At 51.2% G+C, this 22,130-nt stretch overlaps 1 protein-coding gene and 1 pseudogene across 2 annotated transcripts; one reads left to right on the plus strand and one right to left on the minus strand.

Annotated features, from left to right (window-relative positions):
• The first annotated feature begins 727 nt into the window (after positions 1-727).
• On the plus strand, positions 728-9,624 carry GATD3 (glutamine amidotransferase class 1 domain containing 3). Of its 2 annotated transcripts, XM_090272152.1 has the most exons (7): positions 732-989; positions 1,066-1,118; positions 2,260-2,373; positions 3,272-3,391; positions 6,500-6,592; positions 7,726-7,882; positions 8,796-9,624. In XM_090272152.1, exons 1-7 carry the CDS (start codon positions 831-833, stop codon positions 8,922-8,924), a joined length of 825 nt encoding a protein of 274 aa, XP_090128278.1. In that variant the 5' UTR covers positions 732-830; the 3' UTR covers positions 8,925-9,624. The 2 variants fall into 2 exon arrangements, with proteins under 2 accessions (XP_090128277.1, XP_090128278.1); XM_090272151.1 differs by lacking the exon at positions 8,796-9,624 and having other exon boundaries at positions 728-989; positions 7,726-8,107.
• A 7,914-nt stretch (positions 9,625-17,538) lies between these two features.
• Positions 17,539-18,936, minus strand: LOC150020620 (CCR4-NOT transcription complex subunit 8-like; annotated as a pseudogene).
• Between the last annotated feature and the right edge of the window lie 3,194 nt (positions 18,937-22,130).

Raw genomic sequence — 22,130 nt, forward strand, 5'->3', positions numbered from 1 at the left:
GCTCAGCAGGCGGGGTCCAGGAGCGGCAGCCCTGGGTTGTGTCTGCAGTCCCAGCCACTTGTTCCCCCCTGGCTTCTGACTGCGGCCACTGAAATTTTTATAAAAACCTGTGTTAGTTTGAAAATTGGTAAATCAAGGGAAAGGATAAAGCATCTATTCAGGCATTTGTATGTGAACCGACTCCTGAATAATTAGGTTTTTTTTTTTTTTTTTACACGTTAAAGTTCCATCTGGTACCTGAAAAAATAAGAATGCCCCCATTTTGCAATGATTAGTGCAAGGGCGCCCACTGAGCATCAAGGGCAGCAACAGACCTCGCGGGTTCCTGATGAAAAGACGTGCCACCCCCTGCGGCTTCCCAAGCGGAGTGCGGGGAGGGGCGCGGGCGTGCAGTTTACAGGAGACACGCACAGGGAAAGACCCACGTGGACTGCACCCGAATCCCGACGTCCACACTGAACCGACACCTGGGAGCCTCAGACGCCTGAAGGTCGGCTCTTCGCTGTTCGGAAATCGCTTTTATGGATGTCAGGACACGGAAGCTGCTTCAGCACAGTGGCCGGACCCCTGTCGGCCCCAGGAACACACTGCGGGCGCGGCCCTGGACGCACGCGACCTGCAGACCAGCAGCGGCAGGAGGCCAGGCAGCTCCCCCAGCGGTGCGGACCGGGGAAAAAGAACCGTCCGGCCACTGCGCAGGCGCGGCCCCGCCCACCGGCGCTATCGCGGAGTGGACAAGGTGACTACGCAGGCGCAGCCAGGCTTGTTCTGCGCGGGCCCTTCCATCCTGTGACTCTGTGACCCTGCGACCCCGCTGTCCCCGCGTGGCCATGGCGGCTGTCAGGGCCCTGGTGGCTCCCCGGCTGGCAGCGGCCTCTACGTTCGCGCCGCTTCCCGGCTTCCGGCAGCTGCTGTCCCGCGGACCCGCACCCTCCCCGCGCGCCGCCTTCCACGGCTCCACGCCGCAGCCCGGGGCCAGGGTCGCGCTGGTGAGTGCACGAGCGGGGACGTGGGGCGGGGCCGCCGGAGGCCTGGCACTCCCCGTGACCCACGCTCGTCCCGCAGGTGCTGTCCGGGTGCGGAGTCTACGACGGGACGGAGCTCCACGAGGCCTCAGCGTAAGCCCCCCACCCGCGACGGCTGCCCTGGGGAAGGGGGTTGCCGCCGCCTCAACCGTCTGGAGAAAACTTTCTCTGATTAGAAAGGCGGAGGGACTGACAAGAGACAGGGAGGCACAGAGGGGAAATTTAAAAGGGCATCCGTAAAATGCACGGAGACACAAAATAGGTTTCTTAAGTATCGCCTGCAATGCTGTCCCCAGAGTAAGCACTTCTGTCAACGGCTGTTTTGAACACCCACGTGTTGCAAACATTGGAATCAGGTGCCTGAGTTTGGGCTCCTTTTTTTTCTCTCCTACATCAGCCCAGTTTCCATCCACGCAGCATCCTTGCAGTGCCCTTGGCTGTGCACTGGCTGTCATTGATGTAACCTGTCAGTTGTTGGCGATAGACAAGGAGTGAACTTGAGTTCGTGGAGCTGGTGGGTGGCAGAGGGCCAGGAGTGTCCCGATGGGGGTGAGGGAACGAGAGAGTGGAGGAAGCAAGGCGGGCCTGCAAACAGCTTGAAACCTCCCAGCACAGTCAAGGAGTTGTAAGGGGAGTGCCCAGGTGAGTACCAGGACAGTTAAGGCGCTATTGGGTCTTGCATCTCTACTTCCTCCAAAAGGGGACAGTGACAGCACCAAGTCGGGGACTGACGGGCGAGTTACCACATGCGCACGCGTGGCACAGAGTAGCCCTTGGTAAATGCTGCTATGGGAGAGCTGCATGTCTCTGCTTCCCATGACAACGAAGTTGGGGGACACCAGGAATTGAAATTACTATCTTGACCCAAAGCCTTCCTCAAACCTTTGAGCCCCACATCAATTGGCTCGTGGGAGGAAGATACCCCTCAGCAGCCTGGGAATCCAAACATCCAGGCTGTGACACCAGTCAGGTCACCCCATGCCCTGCACCCCAGTTTGTAAAGGGAGCATGGAGACTAGCTGGTCTCTGCAGGCTAGCAGTGACAGTGAATTCAAATTCTGGGCATTTGAGTGTTTAGCAAGCCAGCCACAGCTTTTTGCAGAGCAACTGGGATATTAACTATACAAGGAATTTATACCTGGTGTTCAGTTAAAATCTTGTTTTTAAAAACACATTAACAGGTGAAGCTGGGTTGGGTCTGCTTCAAAGCCTGGTCTGATTTCCTCCCTTGCAGGGTGCTGGTGCACCTGAGCCGTGGTGGGGCTGAGGTCCAGATCTTCGCTCCTGACGTCCCTCAGATGCACGTGATTGACCACACCAAGGGACAGCCTTCTGAGAGGGAAACCAGGTGTGCGTTCTACCTTCTTGTCTTTGACTGTGAACAGGGGCGGGTTGAAGCTCCCTGAGAACCTGCATGCATAGCTGTTCCATCCCAGCCACGGTCAAACCCGTTCTGATGAACGTCCGTCCTCCAGCGCACTTGTCCGTAGGCTGGTCTGTACTAATGCTGCGAGCCTCAGAGTGTTACTGGCCCTTCTGTACCAAAACAGACTCCTGCTGCGTGAGCTCCGTATTTTGTTCTGACCAAAGGGGTGTACCTCAGTTTGGCTGTCCCCTCACTCACCTGTCTGGGCCCCACATGTCTTCGGGTAGCTCCGAGCAGCCTTTCTGTTCCTGAGACCTTGCAGATCTACCTGTCCTGCTGGGACCACAGGGCAATGGCCCCTGGAGGCTGTTGTTCCCAGACACCTTTCAGCTGGGCTCAGACAGTGAGAGATGGGCAAGGGAAAGAAACTGCAGCTCTGTCTGCTGCTGGGGGCCGCAGTCCTAGTCAGGACCACTGTGGTTTCTTTTCTGCCTGGGACCCTGGCCTATGGGTCAGTACCTCCCACTGTGGTTGCTGCGCTCACTCGGCACCGGCGCTTCCTGGCTTTCCCTCCACCGTCCTGTTCATTAGCTCCCCACACAAGTCCTGTCTGCTTCAGACACTCGGGATCTGTCTTCCTGGTGTTCCCTGACTGATGCAGGAGGCTCCGATGATTTGGGGGGCCCTCAAGTGCCGAGTTGAAGGGTTCTGGGAGACATCTAGTGTGTAGACTTACATCCTTGTTGCTCTGTGACTGTATGTGTGAATGCTACTGCCTGGGGTTGAAAAATAATGGCCTCTTGTCCTGTGGGAGCCTTTCTAGCTGATCTCCTGTCTGTATTAAACCTTTTCTTGACCTCTTTCTGTGTTTTTTTCCCAGGAATGTTCTGACTGAGTCGGCAAGGATCGCCCGTGGCAAGATCACCAACCTGGCCCAGCTAAGTGCCGCCAACCACGACGCTGCCATCTTCCCTGGGGGCTTTGGAGCCGCCAAGAACCTGTGAGTGTTTGAGCCTAGGGCCTTGTGCTTTTCACCTGGAGCGGTAGATGGGGACCAGGTAGAGACATGAGCCACTGCTGGGGTCTCGCAGTCCAGTCCAAATGACGCAAGTAGCTGCTCCGACAGGGAACCATGGTGGCATGGGGCTTAGGTCACATTTTGGCAAGACTCAGATTTTCCTCACCTGCTCCTTTCTGAGCCCTCTCGGCACCTGGCCACCGTCATGGGTGTGACTCCCTCTGACCTACCCACGGCGTAGGTGGGTTTCCTCACGGCAAAACCCGTCTCTGCATCTGTGTACCTATGGGCTGTGGGGCCCAGAAAACTGCTTTTCCGGTCATCTGACCGTCCTGACCGGAGGAAGAAGCCCTTTCTTGCTTTGCCCTTTGGGTCATTGCCACAGCAACCGGATGGCCGGGGAGGCCATCACTATGATGTCTTTTGGGTTTCAGGTCCTCTTTCTCTTCTCTCTTTCCTCGTCTCTTTCTGTGTATTTTCATGGAAATCCTCTGCACCAGCCTCACCATCCCAGCGCCTCTGTCCTGCGGTGGGCACAGGGCTGCTGCAGTGATGGGGTTCGCCGCACAGCTGTCACCACTGTGTTAACACGTGGTGCCGTATGCGTGGCAACCTGATGACGGGTGTTCGATGGAAACACACAGATTAGCAGATCGGGCCCTGGATCAAGCATTTTCCTGTGTCACTCTTAGGAACACTCCTGTCTGAGGCTCGGGTCAGTGGTGACGTGAGGGCTTGTCTCCCTGCTGACCAGGCCATTCCTGGGGCTCCGTGGCTTCCTTGCGTCCCCCCTCTGAAGTGACGGTGCCCACCCAGGGGCAGCACTCCAGGATCTGCCACTTCCTCCTCTCCTCCTCTGTCCCCTTCGCTCCCAGGCTGAGCAGCGGCTGCTCTTCCACACCCTGTGCGCCCCACATCCTCCAGGTACTCACCTTGCGGTTCACTCCTCCTTTCACATGTGTCCAGCACCCACCTCACCTAGATGCTGCCTCCCCGATAAGACTTCTCTGAGTGCTGTCGGGCCTGCCCACTGGGCCCAGTTCTTCCCAGCTGCTCCTTTGTGGAGTTTCCACCTCCCTCCTGCACCTCCTTTCCATTCTTCCCAGGAATTGCATCTGCATGTTGCCTTAGCCGGCACCATGTCTGGACCACACACCTCCCCGTACATCCTGTTGACCTTTAGAGCCGAGTCCCACCTGCACTCACCTGCCGTCAGAACCAGAATCAGCCCCTCCTGCGGGAAGAGGGGGGATGGGGCAGGCAAGGCTTCAAGCCTTAGCCAGGGTCCTTGTGCTCACTGTCCCCTCTTCACCCTGTTGGGACAGTTTACCACTTGGTTGCCGTTCTCCCTGCAGTGGCACGTTGACCCCTGGCTGGCTCTGTCTGTCTGGGTGTCCTGTACCTAGAGTGACAGGCAGAGGTAATTACGTTCCCTAAAACCTGACTCTGTTCACAGCTCTCCTGTATCCAGAGGCCTCGGGACTCCCCTCTGCCTGCTTTCTCCAGGTCCACCTGTGTTTTCCCAGTTCCAAGGGGGCTTCTTTCCCTGTCAGGAGCCCTGGCCCCACCTCACACCCACTCCCTGTCCCTAAAACCAGCCTTTGAAGTGATTTTGCCATGTCACTGTATTTATGAGCCTCCAGGTGGGAGATGGCAAAGGACTGTCTGGATCAGCTGGGCATTCACCTCTGACCAGACCAGGGTTATTTTCTTGGAAGAATGAGCCTGCTTCACAGGCTGCTGGCCTTAACCTCTGATTGTCAGCACCACCCTTGGGGTGTGTCCCCAGCATGGCTGACTCCATACCCGGTTGACTTAGGAGCTCAGACAGGAGGGGCACCGGGTTCTCAGTGCATCTGTGTCTTAGTGTTGAAGGGCATGGGGTGCTCTGGGCCACCATGCACGTGTGTGAGCTCATACCACCCTGTGGAGCTGCAGCCCGTGGTCACGGGCCCCATTTTTGCCAACCTTCCCAGGAGAAAGGCCAGCTCCTGCATTAGTCGCCCTACGCGGTGGCTGCTGTGGTCATTGGGGTGCAGCATGCGGCAGCGGGAGAGTTCAGAGGTGACAGAAGTTACTCAGTTCCTCCTGCTTGGGACCTCGGTCCCCTCCCTGGCACACTAGCTTTTGTGTATATTCCTCGAGATACTCACATACGTGGTTGTGTTAAAAAACCTAACTAGATGATAGCCTCTTAAGCTCCCTGTTCTGCGCTTTGTACCTTTCGCTTAACAGTGTGGCTTATTGGTGCGTTTGATTGTCTTAACAGCTGCACACGGTTCCACTGGGTGAACGGCCCAACTCTGGTGGATGCGCATGGTGTCCAACCCTCTCTCTTCTCTTAATAGCTTTTTGGAGGTATAGTTGATGTACATGTATTTAAAGTGTAAAATGATACATCCTGATGTGTTTACACATCCTGAGAAACCATCCGCATGTCAGGAGAGTGACCACCCGTCAGTCCTTTGTGCCAAAGCGGTGCAGGTGTCCCAGGATGGAGGGGTGGGACCCGCAGGCAGACGACAGGGAAGCCCAGAGTGTGGCTCTCGGCCAAGAGGGTGGACTTTGAAACCTGACAGGTCTCACCCAGGTGTCTTCCAGAGAGATGGTACAGGCAGGTGCATACCCACCAACGGGGAGAGGAAATGATTCCAGACTGCTCAGCTCCTCTTGCTCCGGGGAAAAGGTGGTGTCTTGTTTAATCTGCATTTCTTGTCCTTGTTAGTCAAGTGGGAGCACCTGTCACTGGTTTTAGGCCAGTGGTGTGTCCTACTGTCCCTTGGTTTCCAAGCAGCCCTCTGAGCACGTGGCGCGGCTCGCAGTCTGAGCCCGCAGCTTCAGTTTGTCCTGGTGTCTGCTTTCCCACCTCACCTCTGCTGCCCAGACTCCCTCCTTCTGCTTTCAATGCCTCTTTTTCTTAACAAACAAACAGAAAAATATGTAATTATATGAGAAGCCACATACATGTACATGCACACACATAGGCTAATTATTTCCACAGCTGAGGGGTTAATGAAGCCATATGTCAGATCTCAGGTGTTGCAAATAGACAGGAGCTCTGAGATGTAAGGAAGCCTCTTCTTACTGTAGGAGCACATTTGCCGTGGATGGGAAAGACTGCAAAGTCAACAAAGACGTGGAGCGCGTCCTGAAGGACTTCCACAAGGCCGGGAAGCCCATCGGGTAGGTTCTGCTGGCTGCAGGAGTGGGCCTGGCCGGGAAACTGGGCCTCTGGTGAATGGCAGTGGTGGGGGAGGGTGGTGCCTGGAGCCTGAGACCTGTGGCTCGTAACTCACAGCTGGCAGGTGCCACTCGGAGCTGTGGTTTTGAGAACTTGCAGCCCCTTTCCTTGTTTTAACTGAGGGTGTTTCACAGATGACTTCCAGCTCTGAAAATTCTGTAGTCGTATGGTTACATTAATATCTCTTGAGGACTTAACAGGAAGGAGAGGGGATGGTAGTCAGCTTCTAGAATGTTCCCCAGTCCTTCCCTAACTCCCATCCTTTGCCAGCACCCCTCCCCCTTGCTGCCCTCTGTCTATCCTCTGCTCACTCAGCTCGTTACGCCTGGCCTTCCATTCATCACTGCTGTGAGCGCCGTTCCTGCCCTGTCGCGCTCAGCTGGCCGCCCTCAGTGGGCAAGGCTGGCCATCCCTACAGCCAGGGGGGTCTCAGAGATGTGGATGGAGACCCTGTGGTCAGACCTGGTTTTGCCAGGCCTTTGTGTCCATGAGCGTCTCATTGGTTGCCGCTCAGTCCTACCTGAGCACAGTACATAGATCATCCGTGTCAGGGAGCCAGAGCGCATGCATTGCTCGTCTCTGGAGTTGGTCACTGTGGGAGAAGACCTGGCAGGAGCACAGCAGTGCACACACACTAGGAACTGATTCACAGGATGCAAACTTGAGGCCACTCCCAGCCCCCATGGGTGCTGTATGCTGTGGTGTTACTGGCAGAACGAAAAAGACCAACTTATATTGGACCACTTCATCCAAGTGGGAGACAGAGGCTGCAGAGGACAGTCCTGTCTATGCTCAGCCTCTCTCAGACCTTCAGTCACTTACTGGAGGTCTTCCCAGTCACTGTCCTGGGAACCCCTCAGCACCACTGGCACCAGCCTGGAGTCTGAGCCAGGGTGCGCTCTGTGCATTGCGCCCCTGCCTTAACCTCCCAGACTGGGCCCTGCGCGGAGAGGCCAGCGCCTGTAGGTGCTGCTGTCTCTCCCCTCGGAACTGCAGAGGCGCTGCCTCCCCGCACCCCTGGCCTGGCATCCAGCTGCACGGTCCTGAGCTGACCCCGTTGTCCTTCTCCTTTCAGCTTGTGCTGCATTGCTCCTGTCCTCGCAGCCAAAGTGCTCCACGGTGTCGAGGTCACCGTGGGCCACGAGCAGGAGGAAGGTGGCAAGTGGCCGTACGCCGGGACCGCAGAAGCCATCAAAGCCCTGGGCGCCAAACACTGTGTGAAGGGAGTGACCATATCCTTTCTGGTAGCTGGAGTGGCATGTGGCACGAGGTCCCCCTCCTCTGTGGCTGGGCAGGCAGCATCTCCAACCAGGAACTGCGCAGTGCACCGTAGGCGTAGAGAGAGCCTCAGGCAGAGGCGGACCACGTCCTGGGTCTGCCACTGGACCCAGAGGATCCCCACACGGCTGGAGTCAGAGGAACAGTACGTCACAGTGTCCTAGAGACGACCACATCACCCTTTGGGTATCTGTGATGAAAGTGGCTCTGTCACCCTGAAGTGTCTTATGCCGTCAGTTTCAGGTGTTCGAGCTCCCTCTCCTTCTGGTGCGGAGCAACCACCGGCCCCCAGTTGGTCAGTGGGGACAGGGCTGGCCCGGGGTCTGGCGTAGGTCCAGGGCAGGTGAGGGCGAGGCCAGTTCTGTCAGCTCCGGGGGCCTGGTGACCAGGGGTGGAAGCCGAGGTGGTGAGGTGGGTCCCAGGAGGAGCTGGCCTCTGCTCAGCTGCCGCAGGGGCATGCAGACGGGCTGTTTTCTTGACCCAAAAAGCAGAAATGCTGCTGCTGCCCTCAGGCTTGTGGTGGGTCCTGGGCCAGCACCGTGCACACCTAGTCAGCCAGGGCTGCGGTTGCCATGGGTCCCGTGTGCACACCGCCACATGGCTTCATGAAGCCGACACTTCTCTCAGGTGCAAGCTGCTTGCTTCCTCTTGGGAATGTGCTGGTCCTGCTGTTTAGTTCAGTTGTGCAGATGGTGCAGAAGGTGGGGCCCTGCCAGCAGATTCTACTGGGAAAGATGTGTCCCCCAGTCATATAGGAAAGGATGGTGGTACTTATTCTGAGGGCAGCTGGGAGCAGTGGCTGGTGCATGCTTTATGCCTAAATCTCCTCGTCTTACTCGGTGGGGTTTTTCCCTAACTTCTGTGCACGAAGCTCACGTGGACCAGAAAAACAAGGTGGTCACGACCCCGGCTTTCATGTGCGAGACCGCACTCCACCACATTTATGATGGGATCGGGGCCATGGTGACGAAGGTGCTGGAACTCGCCAAGAAGTGATGCTGCCAGGGCTTTGGACTCCGCCCCATCCACCAGGTGGAGCTGTAGCCTGTTTTTCTGTCCTGCTTGGAATATGGCAGGAATTTATGTTTCTGCTTATATGACACTCTTGAGGTCAGGGGTACATTAGTGTGAGAATGTGGTCCTCCACTCAGCCCACCTTCCTTCCAGGAGAGGAGGGAGGCAGAGCCCACGCACCGGGAGCAGCAGCTGGTCGTTCCCTGCCTTTAGGATGAAGTAGTGACTTGACTCCTTGCTCATCCCAAAAATTAAAATCAGAGCTTTTTCAGAAAGCGAATCCAGTAGAGATACTATTCTACAATCTCAGGTTTGGCTTGCTTCAGAATAGTTAGTGTTTGGAAGGGAAAATAATTTCAAGTTTGTAAGTCTAATAATCCGTAAACCAAAAACATGGCTATTGACAATTAAAGATTCTCTAATCCAGACTAAATATGTACTAATGAAAATGTCACGGGGATTTTATAGTGGGCAACCACGTGTCAGGTCTTCTGAAACTGACAACAGAGGAATGTAAATGAGGTTCCTTAAATTAGTCCCAGTTCTCAAATTCTAGGAAGAAAGGGAAGTTGCAGATGGTCAGCCTGGGCTGGGGTGACTGTCAGGCTGGTCGCAGGCCGCAGACAGCCGCTGACACGAGATGTGTGCAGAGCCGCAGTAAAGCGTGTTGTGTTCCCCTGTGCGTGTGGCCTCTCTCCTGGGGAGAGGGCTTTTGGGGTGGATGCCCCTTTCCAGTCTGGATACCAGTTTCATGCTGTGTTTGGTCTTGAGAAAGCCCTTGGGTGGAAGCAGCTGGCTTGTCTCTTTGGTTCAGTTCACACTGCACTGTGCTGGTGCCAGCCTGGGAATGGGAGCAGGGACAGGTCCTGCCACTCTGCTCTCCCCCCACCTCACTGCTGTGTGGGGTGAAGTGATGGACGCCCCCCCTCCCCGCCAGCTGGGTTTGTGGGGCGTAATGCCTGGCCCTGCACTCCCCCAGGCCCTTCAGTGCCCCTGTCTCAGCCCTTGGCATACCAGTCCTTCCTCCATGGGAACCCCACTGTTCGATGGGGAGTTTTTCTCCCACCGAAGCTGCGCCCCACAGGGAAGAGCCTTCTGGCAGGTGTGCCGGCACCAGCCACAGGGGCTGAAGCGCTGAGCCTGCCTTTGCCTGTGCCACTAAAGGGGGCCAGCAGGGCCCGTCAGAGGGCAGAGCCCTGAGGTCAGTGTCCTCCCGAAGAAACTTGTTGGTGGAGCCTCCAGGGTGTGTGTGTGCATATGGCAGAGTGCACGGATCTCAAGTGTGCACGTCAGTGAGTTCTCGCAGCGGGAAGGTACCGTGAACCCAGAGATGGCAGCCTCCAGACCTGAACCCACAGGTGACGGTGCATCTTGGCTCGTGCACCGGGAGCCTCTGCCGTGTGGCTGCCCTTTATGGGAGCACACCCAGACGGGCTGCCCCGTTCCACACACTGCCTACACGAATGTCTCGTAGTGTGGCTTTTTTTCCACGGGCGTGAATCTGGGTGGAGCTGCTGGGTTGCAGGGACACTGTTAGGTTTGGTGGAGGATGTCAGCAGTGTCCCTATGTATCCAGGCTGTGTGCCACTAGCACAAGTGTCCACTTCTGCCGGGCACCAGGCACTGTTGGGCCGTCTCTGTGTCATCTCCAGCGTCCCAGTGGGCGGGGGTGTCTCCGTGGTTTTCTCTGGTGCCTCCCTGATGTCTGCTGAGGCCGCTGACCTTTCTGTACACTCTTCGGCCTTTTGGTGATCCTCTTTTGTGAAGGATCTGTTCAGCCTGGGTGTTTCCTTGTCTGGTTGTCTGTCCATCTGTCATGTCGTTGGTGTTCCGTATGTGTTCTGGCTACAAGTCCTTTGTCAGTTAAGTGGGTCTGTGTTTTCTCCCAGTGTCTCTTCATTTTCAAGGGCGTCATCCTGATGGGCAGATAGTCCTAATTTTTATGTGGCCCACTTCTCACTCTTTACAGCTTCATTTCTGATATTCCTGCCCTCCCCCAGTCGTGAAGGCATTTTCCTGTGTTATCGCCTGTTACCTGTTGTTTCACCTTCATGTTCAGATCAGTGGGTCACCTAGAATCAGAGTTTGTGACTCCCATCTGCTCTGCAGTTTGGGGTGTCTCCTGGAAATGCCAGGGGATGCACCCTCGGAGCTGAGCCCTGGGCGGGGCAGCACCTGCGCCCCCACCTCCGTCTGTCTACCTGGGGCTCACCCCCGGGCTTGGCAGTCACAGGTGCCATGGGCAGAAGTGCTTGGGGAACAACAGGCTGGCTGGGTTTCACCCCCTCTCGCTTCTTCACCTCTGTGGTGACCTGGCCAAAGGGCAGGTGACCCGAGAGGGAAGGGAGAACTTACAAGGAAATCCCAGAAAGCGTTTGCGTGTCACCCAGGGCTCGGGCACTTCTCTCGTGCACTTGGTTATTGTCCTTCCCGCTGCGGTGCCCTTTCTTCCTGAAATCCCACTGCACTGGGGAAAAAGGGTCACCACCAACACACGTGGCTTCCAGTGACCGAGCCCATCGCACTTGCAGCAGCCCTGGGAGGTGGCTTCCTAGCTGTGCCCTGTCACAAGGCCGAGCTGGGACTCAGGTCAGGCAGCAAGACTGATGCTCCAGTCTGAAACATTCGAGAACCCAGAGAGGCCCCCGCAGGCTGAACCCGGGTTCGGTCAGTCAGTCACCTGACAGCGATGGAGTACTGCACGCCCAGAGCTGGGGAGACAGGCTGACGTGACCCCAGCACTCATGGAGCCCAGGCTGGGGGGACAGCCCGGGCACGAGCAGGCACCCAAGGAGCCGAGGAACAGTGGAGGCCACGGGACACTGGGAAGGAGGGCTGCTGGGGCTGGTGGTCCTGGAAGGGGCAAGGCACCATTTCATCTGAGTGAGGCTGAGGTGGAATGAGCAGGGGGCTGTGTGTGAGGAACATTCCAGAGAGGGGAGTGGCTGGTGCAAGGCCCAGTGGGGGAGGACGGGAAGTTCAAGGACAGCACCGGGGTAGGGCAGCAGGGCCTTTAGTGATGTGCTCTGTGTGCTGGGTCCCCGGGTGCTTCTTGACCAGAGGCCAGGCCCTGGAACGTGCCTGTGGGGCGGGCCCTGCCACCAGGGGGCGCCACAGAGCTGTCCTGGCTGGCTGCAGGCTCCCAGGTTCACTCAGCCTGGATGGTGGCCTCCCCAAGCCTCCCCTGCTGCCTCCACTGGGGGCAGGAGCCCTCCCGGACCCCACATCCCTTGCACCTTCCCCTGTCTGTCTGCTCCCCTTCATGGGCACCTCTTCACTAGCCCTCCCGTCCCTTCCAGCTGGAGAGCCCTGCCCCTGTCTCTGCATCACCCCTCAGTTCTGTGCAGAGGACTCCCTGTGCTCCCTGGCCGAGGAAGTGTCCCCTGGGCTGCTGTTGTGAGCTCATGGTCTGAAACTACACACACATGGGGGGGGGGGTGTGTATGCATGTCACCGGCTTGTCTTCCATCCCCCACACGGACCGAGAGCTCCAGGAGAGAAGGCACCAACCTCGTTAAGAGAGCCTCGTTGTCCCCGGGGCCAGGAAGCAGCCGAGGGTGGGGGGCTCAGGGTGACCTGCCCAGCGGGAAGCCCTGAGACTCGCTGACGGGGCCTGGGGTCCATGCAGAGGCCCGTCCCAGGGCCCTCGGCCCAACTGCAGGCCCCTTGCCCACCCCACCACTGGGCAGAACCTGCCCTCAGCTTTCATTTCCTACAGCACTTGACTTCCCTTCATAGAACTTTTTAAAGTTTTTGTTTTATAGACTTTATTTTTTAGAGCATCCTTAGGTTCACAGCAAAATTGACTGGAAAGTATTGAGTTCCCATACACCGCCCCCCCCCCCCCATCCACAGCCTCCTCACTACCAGCATCCCCCACCAGGGGGCACATCTGTTAAGACTGGTGAACTTACATGACATCATCACCCAGAATCCATAGTTTAATCTCGGTGTTGTATGTTCTGTGGGCTTGAACAAATGTATAATGATGTGTGTTCATCGTCATAGCATACAGTCATTTCACTGTCCTAAACACACAGATTCACCCCGCCCTCCCCTGTCCCCAATCCGTGGCAGGCAAGCTCTCTTCGCTGTCTCCCTAGTTGTGCCTTTTCCAGAATGTCACAGAGTTGGAATCATACAGTGTACAGCCCCCTCAGGTTGGCTTCTTTCACTTAGGAAGATGAACTTAAGGTTCCTCCATGGCTTTTCAGGGCTTCATAGCTCATTTCTTTTTACCACTGAGTAATATTCCATTGTCTGGTTGGGCCATGGTTTATTCACCTAGTGAAGGGCACCTTAGTGTGTAAGCTTTGAGTTTCACAAGTATGATGTTAGCTGTAGGTTTTATTGAGTTGAAGAAGTTGTTCTCTATTTCTAAGTTCCTGAAAGTTTTTTTAAAATTATAAATTGGTGTTTCAGTTTGCCAAATGCTTTTTCTGTTTATTAGGAACAAGTGTTTGATTTTTCTTGTTCAGTCTGCATACCTGGACTAAGTCACACTTGGTTGTAGTGTTTCTTTTTGTTTGTTTATTTCTCCATCAACTTGTTGTTTATTCATTGTGGCTCATTGAAAACGGGGGGAAACGAAAAGTAAACAGAACAAAAGGGATCCTTATTCTCCTCCTCCTCACCATTTCTTTGTACATTTACAGAAGCCCTGAGAAGAGCAGAGAGGCTACAGGTATATATATATTTTAAATATGCTTTATTGATTATGCTGTTACAGTTGTCCCAATTGCTTTTCCCTTTGTTCTCCACCACCCACTGACATCACTCCCTCCAGTTGTCCCCCACCGCCAGTCCATGCCCACTGGTTGTGCATCTAGTTCTTCTCAACATCTTTCTATCTATTCCACTCCCTATTATGCTTCTTAATTCCTGCATCATCTCCCTCCCTTTCCCCACTTCCTCCTCCGTGCTGACCTCCCCCCCTAATGTTCCCCATACCTATAATTCTTTCCCACTCTCGTTGCCTACTTAGTTTGCCTTTATTTCAGCTCCCTAGCTTCTGTTGTTGGTTGTTGTGATACAGTTTTCATTTTCATGTTCATAGTTTTGATCCTCTTTCTCCTAAACAAGTTCCTTTAACATTTCATATAACAGTGGTTTGGATCTGATGAACTCCTTCAGTTTCACTTTGTCCTGGAAGCACGTTCTCTGCCCTTCTATTCTGAATGACAGCTTCTCTGGCTAGAGTAATCATGGTTGTAGGTTTTTGGTTTTCATTACTTTGAATACTTCTTGCCAGTCCCTTCTTGCCTGCAGAGTTTCTTTTGAGAAATCAGCTCATAGTCTAATTGGGACCCCTTTGTGCATAATTGTTCTCTTCTCTCTTGCTGCTTTTAAGATTCTCCCTTTATCTTTAATTTTTGACATTTTGATTATAATATGTCTTGATGTGGTTATCACTGGGTCTAGTTTATTTGGAACTCTGTGCTTCCTGGACCTGTAAGTCTTATTTCCTTCCCCAAGTTAGGGAAGTTCTGCTTCATTATTTTTTCACATAATTTTTCAATGTCTAGTTCTTCTTCTTCACCTTCTGGCAGCCCTATGATTCAGATGTTGGCCCGCTTATAGCTGTCTGATAAGTTTCTGAGCCTTTCATCATTTTCCTCACTTCTCGTTTCCTCTTTCTGCAATGGTTGACTGTTCCTTCCCTATATTCTGATTTGTTGATTTGATCCCTGGTTTTCTTGCCCTCACCACTAGTTTTGTATGTATTTTTGTTCATTTCAGCAGGCCTAGCCTTCATTCCTTCCCTGTCTTATTTAAGAGCTGCTGTTAGGTCTGTAAGCATTTTTATAACCAAAGCTCTGAACTGTGCCTCGGAAAGATTTCCTATCTGCTGAGCTGTTAGATTAGATATTTGCTGTCTGGTCAGCTGCATCACCGGGATTTCTATCATGATCTGTGCCATCCTGACAGTTTTGTGTTTACCTTTGCTTCCTGGGCAGGGCTGTCACACCTCCTACGCTATAGGGAGCGGAGCCCCGTGCACTCGTCACAACCGGGAGACCCTTCTCACCACCCTGTGGCGTTTTCTGTGGGGGTAGGGGTCCAAGATGGATTCCTGCCGTTCACTGTCCGCTGAGAGACCGGGAACCTCCTCCTCCGTCCCCATCCCTTCCGGGCCTCACAGTCCAAGGCAATGGAGATCTGCCTTCCCTGCTTTTGGAATCACAAGCTGACAGGTCTGGTCTGCAGCCGGGGGTGCTCCCCAGGTGCTTCTTGCCTCCCCCTAAATATGGGTGTCTGTGCTTACCGCCGTCCTGCCGCCATCGCTGCTGCTGCTGCAGACAGCACAGCTTGACCTCTCCACCCCAGCTTCGCCCCTCCTACCTGTCCTGATGAGCACCGCATCTTTATAACTTCATATGTTGGGCTTCCATTTATTTTCTGGAACTTCTGGTTATTTCTGGTTTTGTGGTAGTTGTATTCCTTCTTAGTTGTGGAGGGAGACGGGGTGTGTCAGTCTAGGCCTCCATCTTGGCCGGAAGTCTGTGTTTGTTTCCTTCCGTGTCCCAGGCAGAGCTGTCGCTCATGTTACGTTGTAAGGGGCGGAGCCTTAGGGATTCGTCAGTAACGGGTGACCTGTTTCACCACGTTGTGTCACTAGATGTGGGGGAGGGGTCTGAGAAGGAATAATGCTGCTTGCTCAGCACTCACTCCTTTTCCAGGCACCTCTCCCACTTCCGTATGGGACTGGTGTCTCTCTAGATGCTGCCCTGGCTGTTGTTCCCAGAGTGGGTGAGTCAGCGGATGTTCTAGGACCGTGGGGGCCCTTTAAACAAGCAGACTCTGCTGAGAGACTGGTAGTTCCTGCCTCCACCCCAACCCCCACTGGTTTGCACAGTCAGAAGCAATGAGACTTTATTGTCCCCGGCACTGGGACTGTGAGCTGTGGGGTCTGATGAGGAGCTGGAATGCTCCCCAGGTGTCCCTCCTGACTTTTTAAAACATGTAACGGCGCTTTCCGCCGGCCTGCCGCTGTTGCCACCACACCGTGTCCTCTCCACCCTGGCCCCGCCCCTCCTACGTGTCTGGATGAGTATTTCTTCTTTATATCTTTGTTTGCTGGATTTCCATGCACTTTGACTTTTCTGGAACTTCTGGTTGTTTCTAGTTTTTAGGTAGTTGTATTCCTTCTTAGTTGTGGAGGGAGACGCAGCATGTCTGTCTACACCTCCATCTTGGCTCGAGTCTCCAACTATTAACAGTGGGTTTTCTCCCTGTAGGTGTGTCACATTTTGCCACACATAGTTTGACATTGTGTGTTGCTGGTTTTTTTGTGTTTTTATTGACAGTGGTTAAAAAATCTTTATTAAACAAAATTGAAAACATAAATATATTTACAAGCATCTTAAATACCAGCTTAAACTACTTGACATTTTTTAATAGTTTCAAAATGAGTTTTCTATAAGCTTTTAAAATGCAAGACTATTCATCCACTTCAGTGAGTTATCAGTTTTCATTTCCACCATTGCAAATGGGTTTTTGGTTTTTCAAAATGTCTACACTGTAGTCATTCAAAAGAAAATACAATGTACTTTTTAAATGACTAGTTTAGGGGGAAAAAATCACAGTCATGAGCTTTGTACCCCAGTTATGCGATAGTACGCCAAGAGAACTCTAAACCAAACTCCTTACTGCCCTGTTTATATGAACCACTAAAACTTTTTAAAGACTCACATTCCTGGCACTCACATTAATCCATCTCCCTACCTTCTTATCAGGTTTACTGAAAGGAAAAGTAGGGAAAACAGAGAGGCAAGGCTGGAGAATACAAGTGGCCGTCTGAAATCACAACAGACTTATCCAAAAACCTGATCTTAACTAATTTCCTTCAGGATCAAATCCATGATTTTATTATATGAAAACACAAAATTATTTCAAATGATGCACATGTGACAGCAAATCTCAGTGTCATAAAGACACTTTAAGTTGTTATAATGCCCACTCGGTGTTCCTCGTGAATAAAGAGTAGACAGATTCAGTAGAATTTTATTTTTAAGAAAAGTTTTTATTATCTACAAATTTCAGCACTGAGTATGTAATTTATTTCCATATAATAGTACATTAAAAAAAAAAAAAACTAACAAAGTGAGGAAAGCAAATGTCCTCAAGAAGTCTTTAAAAAAGAAGAAGAAAAAAAGAAAGAAAGGGAAAGACTCAACAACTCAACACCTATCACCCACACTTAAGGATACCATTTTGTTCCACTTTTCCCGGAAGCCCTCAGCTCAGCTGAGAATCAGCAATAAGTCTTCATCCTCAGAGATTAGCAACAAACTTAAAAGAAAAAGAATGACAACAGGTAAGAGCTATATACATTTTACTAGTTTGTTTCTCACTCGTCCTGGATATTTTAAAAGGTGTCAAATGAGCCATGGATGCTGGTGGCAGGAAGCAACTGAAGAAGAGGCCTGGTGCTGAGGAATAGGTAAGACTTGTTCACAAACGTAGAGCAAACTCATCTCTTCTGGATCTAAAAGACCTCTTTTGTCTTCGGAAAAACAAAATTGTCTTTCTGCTCAATGCAGATGGTAAGCAGTTTGCTCAAAAGCAGTGTTTCTCTTGGGGAGGATGTTTAAGTACACAGTAAGCACCACTGGGGCCGGGCCCTCCCTGCAGAGCATCGCAGCCGTCACTGCTGCATGTTGTTGATGACGCCAGGATGCTCATCTTCTCCTGAGCAGAGTCCACGTCCTCATTCTGCTTCTGGGCCACCCCTGTGCCCAGGCCATAGAGCCTGGAGTCCTTGGCACCATCAATACTGTCCTCAAAAAATAACCCTTCCAGGATCTCCATGCAGTTTTGTGAAGAGAAGGGAGATCCACGTGGTTTGCAGGAAAGAGAAGAACTCCATGTGGCTTTGAGAAAGGAGAGAGGAGATCCACGCGGTTTTCAAGAAAGGGGGAGAACACCATGTGGCTTTGGAAAGGAAAGGGAGAACTTTATGTGGTTTACAAGGAGGCTGGAAACTCCACGCGGCTCTGCATTAAGAGCTGGAGAGCACTGCAACACAGGCAAGACCTTCCCAATCAGGCTCGAATGATTAGCAGCTGCTGGTAAAACTGAACTGTGTCTGGGAAGTAGGAAAACTGTCTCTCTGACTTTTCAAAAACTAGCCTGGTTTTGTAGGGTGAGGCAGAACTATGTGTTTGTGGGTGTTTTAAAGAAAATAAGACTTAATGGCAGAAATTTGCAAATAACCTAAATCTATATAACTATTAAATAAAGAATTCTTTTTCTTTTCACCAAAAAAAAAATAATAATTAAAAAAAAAATAACCCTTCCATCCTGAAGAATGCCGTTCCCGTTAGCAGTGAGTCTGAGCCTGCCTGATGCTGCCTTCCAGTTCTCTGCAAACCCAACTGATCAGCAACGTCCTGAAGACCTCCCTTAAGATTTTTGCAACTCTTCATCAGGTATTTCACATTATAAATAGATGGGAAGAAAAAGTTCAGAATATGAAAAAATCCATGTTCCTCTTCTGGCAAATGAGAATCTGTAAGTAACTTTACCATGTAGCCAAAATCATAGCCACTGTGAAACAAAAACCATTTGATGTTGTCACCGAGAACTACCCCCGACGTCATAAGCAGCTCTGCAAAGTGCAGTGTGTCAGTCCCTTCCTCTTCATGCGTCTGAAACTGCAGTCCTGAGTTAGCAAGCAGGTCTATGGGATCCTGGGAGTACATGTCCTCTGTAAAGTTGAATTTGAAGTCGAACTGCCAAGTGTTGATTGCAGAAGGATATTCTCCCTTCTCATTTGTGAATGTAAGGCCCAGCTGGATAATTTTTAAAAGGTCAACATTGCACCGTAAAAGCTGATACTGGTAATCTGTGGAACCACAACACCTGGAAATTCTGTGTCCATCGCAATATAACTGTAACTGAGTACAATTTCTCGGATCTTCCTCATCTCTTCTAGATTGCTGGCCCAGCCTTCACAGAAAACCTGGCTGTTCTCCACAAGTGCTACAGGCATCCTGGAGAAACTTCGGAAATCACTTTCAGCTGACTGTGACAGAAGGCAAGCCAATGGTTGATCTGACCCAGACAGACAAGGCCCGTGATGGCTGGAGGGCTGGAGGGAAGACTTTGTGGAGCGGGAGCTGTGGCCCCTGCCCCAGCGCACTCTTCCCTCATTTTCAGCTTTCCAGCCTCTCAGTTACAGGAAGACACATGTGAGTTGGAAATGGATGCCAAGTGCCAGTCGAGGGCATCCAGCCTACAGCACAAGGAACTGCTTGAAGGGCCACACCTTGTTATGAGAGAGGTCCTCTCGGGGGAGGCAGTGTTTATTTGCTTGTTCATTGTTTATGTGTTTTAGAACAAAGAACTGAAGGACATTTTAGTTGCTGGTAAAAAGATAAAGTTTTCCCTAACACGAAGTGCTAAAAAGTTCCTCCTGTGGGACATTCCATAGCAGACGTAACATGATGTTATTCATGGTGCAGTGTCTTCCGAGAAGGGCAGAAGGGACATTCATGGGCTGGTTCTTTTTTTTTTTTTTAAAGTATATTTTATTGATTATGTTGTTACAGTAGTTCCAATTTTTTTCCCCTTTGCTCCCCTCTGCCCAGTACCCCCTTTCCTCCAGCAATCCCACCCCCCTTAGTTCATGTCCATGGGTCATGCATATAATTCTTTGGCTTCACCCTTTCCTATACTATTCTTAACATCCCCCTGTCTATTTTGTACCAAACAATTATGCTTCTTAGTCCCTGCACCATTTCCCCATTTCTCCCCCTCCCCCCTCCCAGCTGATAACCCTTCAAATGATCCCCATACCTATGATTCTGTTCCTATTCTGGTTTGCTTAGTTGGATTTTGTTTTTATTTTTTAGATTCAGTTGTTGATAGTTGTGAGTTTGTTGTCATTTTAATGTTCATTATTTGGACCTTCTTTTTCTTAAGTAAGTCCCTTTGACATTTCATATAATAATAGCTTGGTGGTGATGAACTCCTTTAGCTTTACCTTGTCTGGGAAGTATTTTATCTGCCCTTCCATTCTAAATGATCGCTTTGCTGGATAGAGTAATCGTGGTTGTAAGTCTTTGCTTTTCATCACATTGAATACTTCTTGCCAGTCCCTTCTTGCCTGCAAAGTGTCTTTTGAGAAATCAGCTGACAGTCTCATAGGCACCCCTTTGTAGGTAACTCTCTGCTTTTCTCTTGCTGCTTTTAAGATTCTCTCTTTATGTTGAACCTTTGTCATTTTAATTATAATGTGTCTTGGTGTGGTCCTTTTTGGGTCTAGCTTGTTTGGGACTCTCTCTGCTTCCTGGACTTGTATGTCTGTTTCCTTCACCAAATTTGGTGAGTTTTCCTTCACTATTTTCTCATATAAGTTTAATTTTTTTGCTCTTCCTGTTCTCCGTCTGGCACCCCTATGGTTCGGATGTTGGCACGTTTAAAGTTGTCCCAGAGGTTCCTAAGCCTCTCCTCATTTTTTTCAACTCTTGTTTCCTTATTCTGTACTGGTTGACTGTTTTTTTCTTCCTTGTGTTCCAAATCATTTATTTGAACCCAGGTTTCCTTCCCTTCACCATTGGTTTTGTGTGGATTTTCCTTTGTTTCATTTATCATAGCCTTCACTTCTTCCCTTCTGTGTTTGCCATACTTAAACATATCTGTCAAGCCTGTGAGCATCTTTATCACCAGTGTTTTGAACTCTTCATCTGTTAGGTTGTCTGTCTCCTCATCTGTTAGGTTGGCTATCTCCTCTTCGCTTAGTTCTCCCACTGGAACTTTGATTTGTTCCCCCTTTTGGGCCATACTTCTCTGTCTCCTCATCTTGACAGGTTCCTGTGTTTGTTTGCCTCTGTGTCTTAGGTGGAACTGTTGCAGCTGGTACGTTGTAAGGGGTGGAGCATTAAGTATTCGTCAGTAGAGGGTGATTTGTTTCACCACATTGTGGTGCTGTGTTGGGGGAGGGGTCTGAGAGGGAACAGTGCCACCTGCTCAGTACTTGCCCTTTTTCCAGGCACTTCTCCCACTTCCGTATGGGACTGGCGCCTCTCTAGCTGTTGCCCTGGCCATTGTCCCCAGAGTGGGTGGGTCTGTGGACGTTCTAGGACTGTGGGGGTCCTTTAAACAAGCGGACTCTGCTGAGAGACTGGCAGTTTCTTCTTCCGCCCCAACTCCCACTGGTTTGCACAGTCAAAAGCAATGAGGCTTTATTTTCCCTGGCACTGGGACTGTGAGCTGTGTTGTCTGTTCTGGTGCTGGGAGCACTCCCCAGGTGTCCCTCCCGACTTGTTAAAACGTGTGACTGCACTTCCCACTGGCCTGCCGCTGTTGCCACCACCATACTGTGTCCTCTCCGCCCTGACTCCACCCCTCCTACCTGTCTGGATGAGTATTTCTTCTTTTTATCTTCGTTTGTTGGACTTTCATGCAGCTCTATTTTCTGGAACTTCTGGTTGTCTCTAGTTTTGAGGTAGTTGTATTCCTTCTTAGTTGTGGAGGGAGACGCAGCATGTCTGTCTAGGCCTCCATCTTGGCTGAAGTCTGTTTCTACTTTCTTTTGATCAGTGTTCACATGGCATGTCTTTCTCTACCCATTTACTTGTAATCTAAATGTATCTTTATACAGGGTGGGGCAAAAGTAGGTTTACAGTTGTGAGTACATGAAACAGTTTATTGTTGATTTTTATGCATTGATTATTGTATTATTTTCCATTTGAACTACTGTAAACCTACTTTTGCCCCACCCTGTATTTTAAGTGGGTTTTTTGGAGACAACATGTTGGGCCTGACAATCTCTGTCTCGTAATTGGTGCATTTAGACCATTGCCATTCAAAGTGACATTGACACAGTTGCATATGTCTGCCATATTGTTACTGTTTTCTACTCGTTGTCCTTGTTCTTTGTTCCTATTTGTTGTCTTCCTCTCTTTTTCTGCCTTTTATGGTTTTAACAGCATTTTATATGATTCCATTTTCTCTCCTCCCATAGCATAACAATTATACTCTTTTTTTAATGGTTGCTTTAGAGTTTTCAATACACTTACAGCTAATCCAAGTCCACTTTTGAATATAGTGTTTTTATATTCTAATTATGAAGTGTTAGTGACCCCTCCCTCTCTTGTATCAGTGCTGTCACTCATTCTATTGGGTTGGCCAGAAAGTTCGTTTGTTTTTTTCTGTACGATGGCTCTGATGGCTCTGGTAGTG

This window comes from Furipterus horrens, unplaced genomic scaffold (assembly GCF_987537825.1).
Source record: "Furipterus horrens unplaced genomic scaffold, mFurHor1.1.pri manual_scaffold_1, whole genome shotgun sequence".
NCBI classification, from domain to species: domain Eukaryota; kingdom Metazoa; phylum Chordata; class Mammalia; order Chiroptera; family Furipteridae; genus Furipterus; species Furipterus horrens.

Excerpts from the sequence above, each read along its gene's own strand:
- GATD3 (XM_090272151.1), top strand. The coding sequence starts at position 831 with ATGGCGGCTGTCAGGGCCCTGGTGGCTCCCCGGCTGGCAGCGGCCTCT. Across the intron at positions 1,119-2,259 it reads GAGCTCCACGAGGCCTCAGC|GGTGCTGGTGCACCTGAGCC; the intron begins GTAAGCCCCCCA and ends CCTCCCTTGCAG. Across the intron at positions 3,392-6,499 it reads TTTGGAGCCGCCAAGAACCT|GAGCACATTTGCCGTGGATG; the intron begins GTGAGTGTTTGA and ends TTCTTACTGTAG.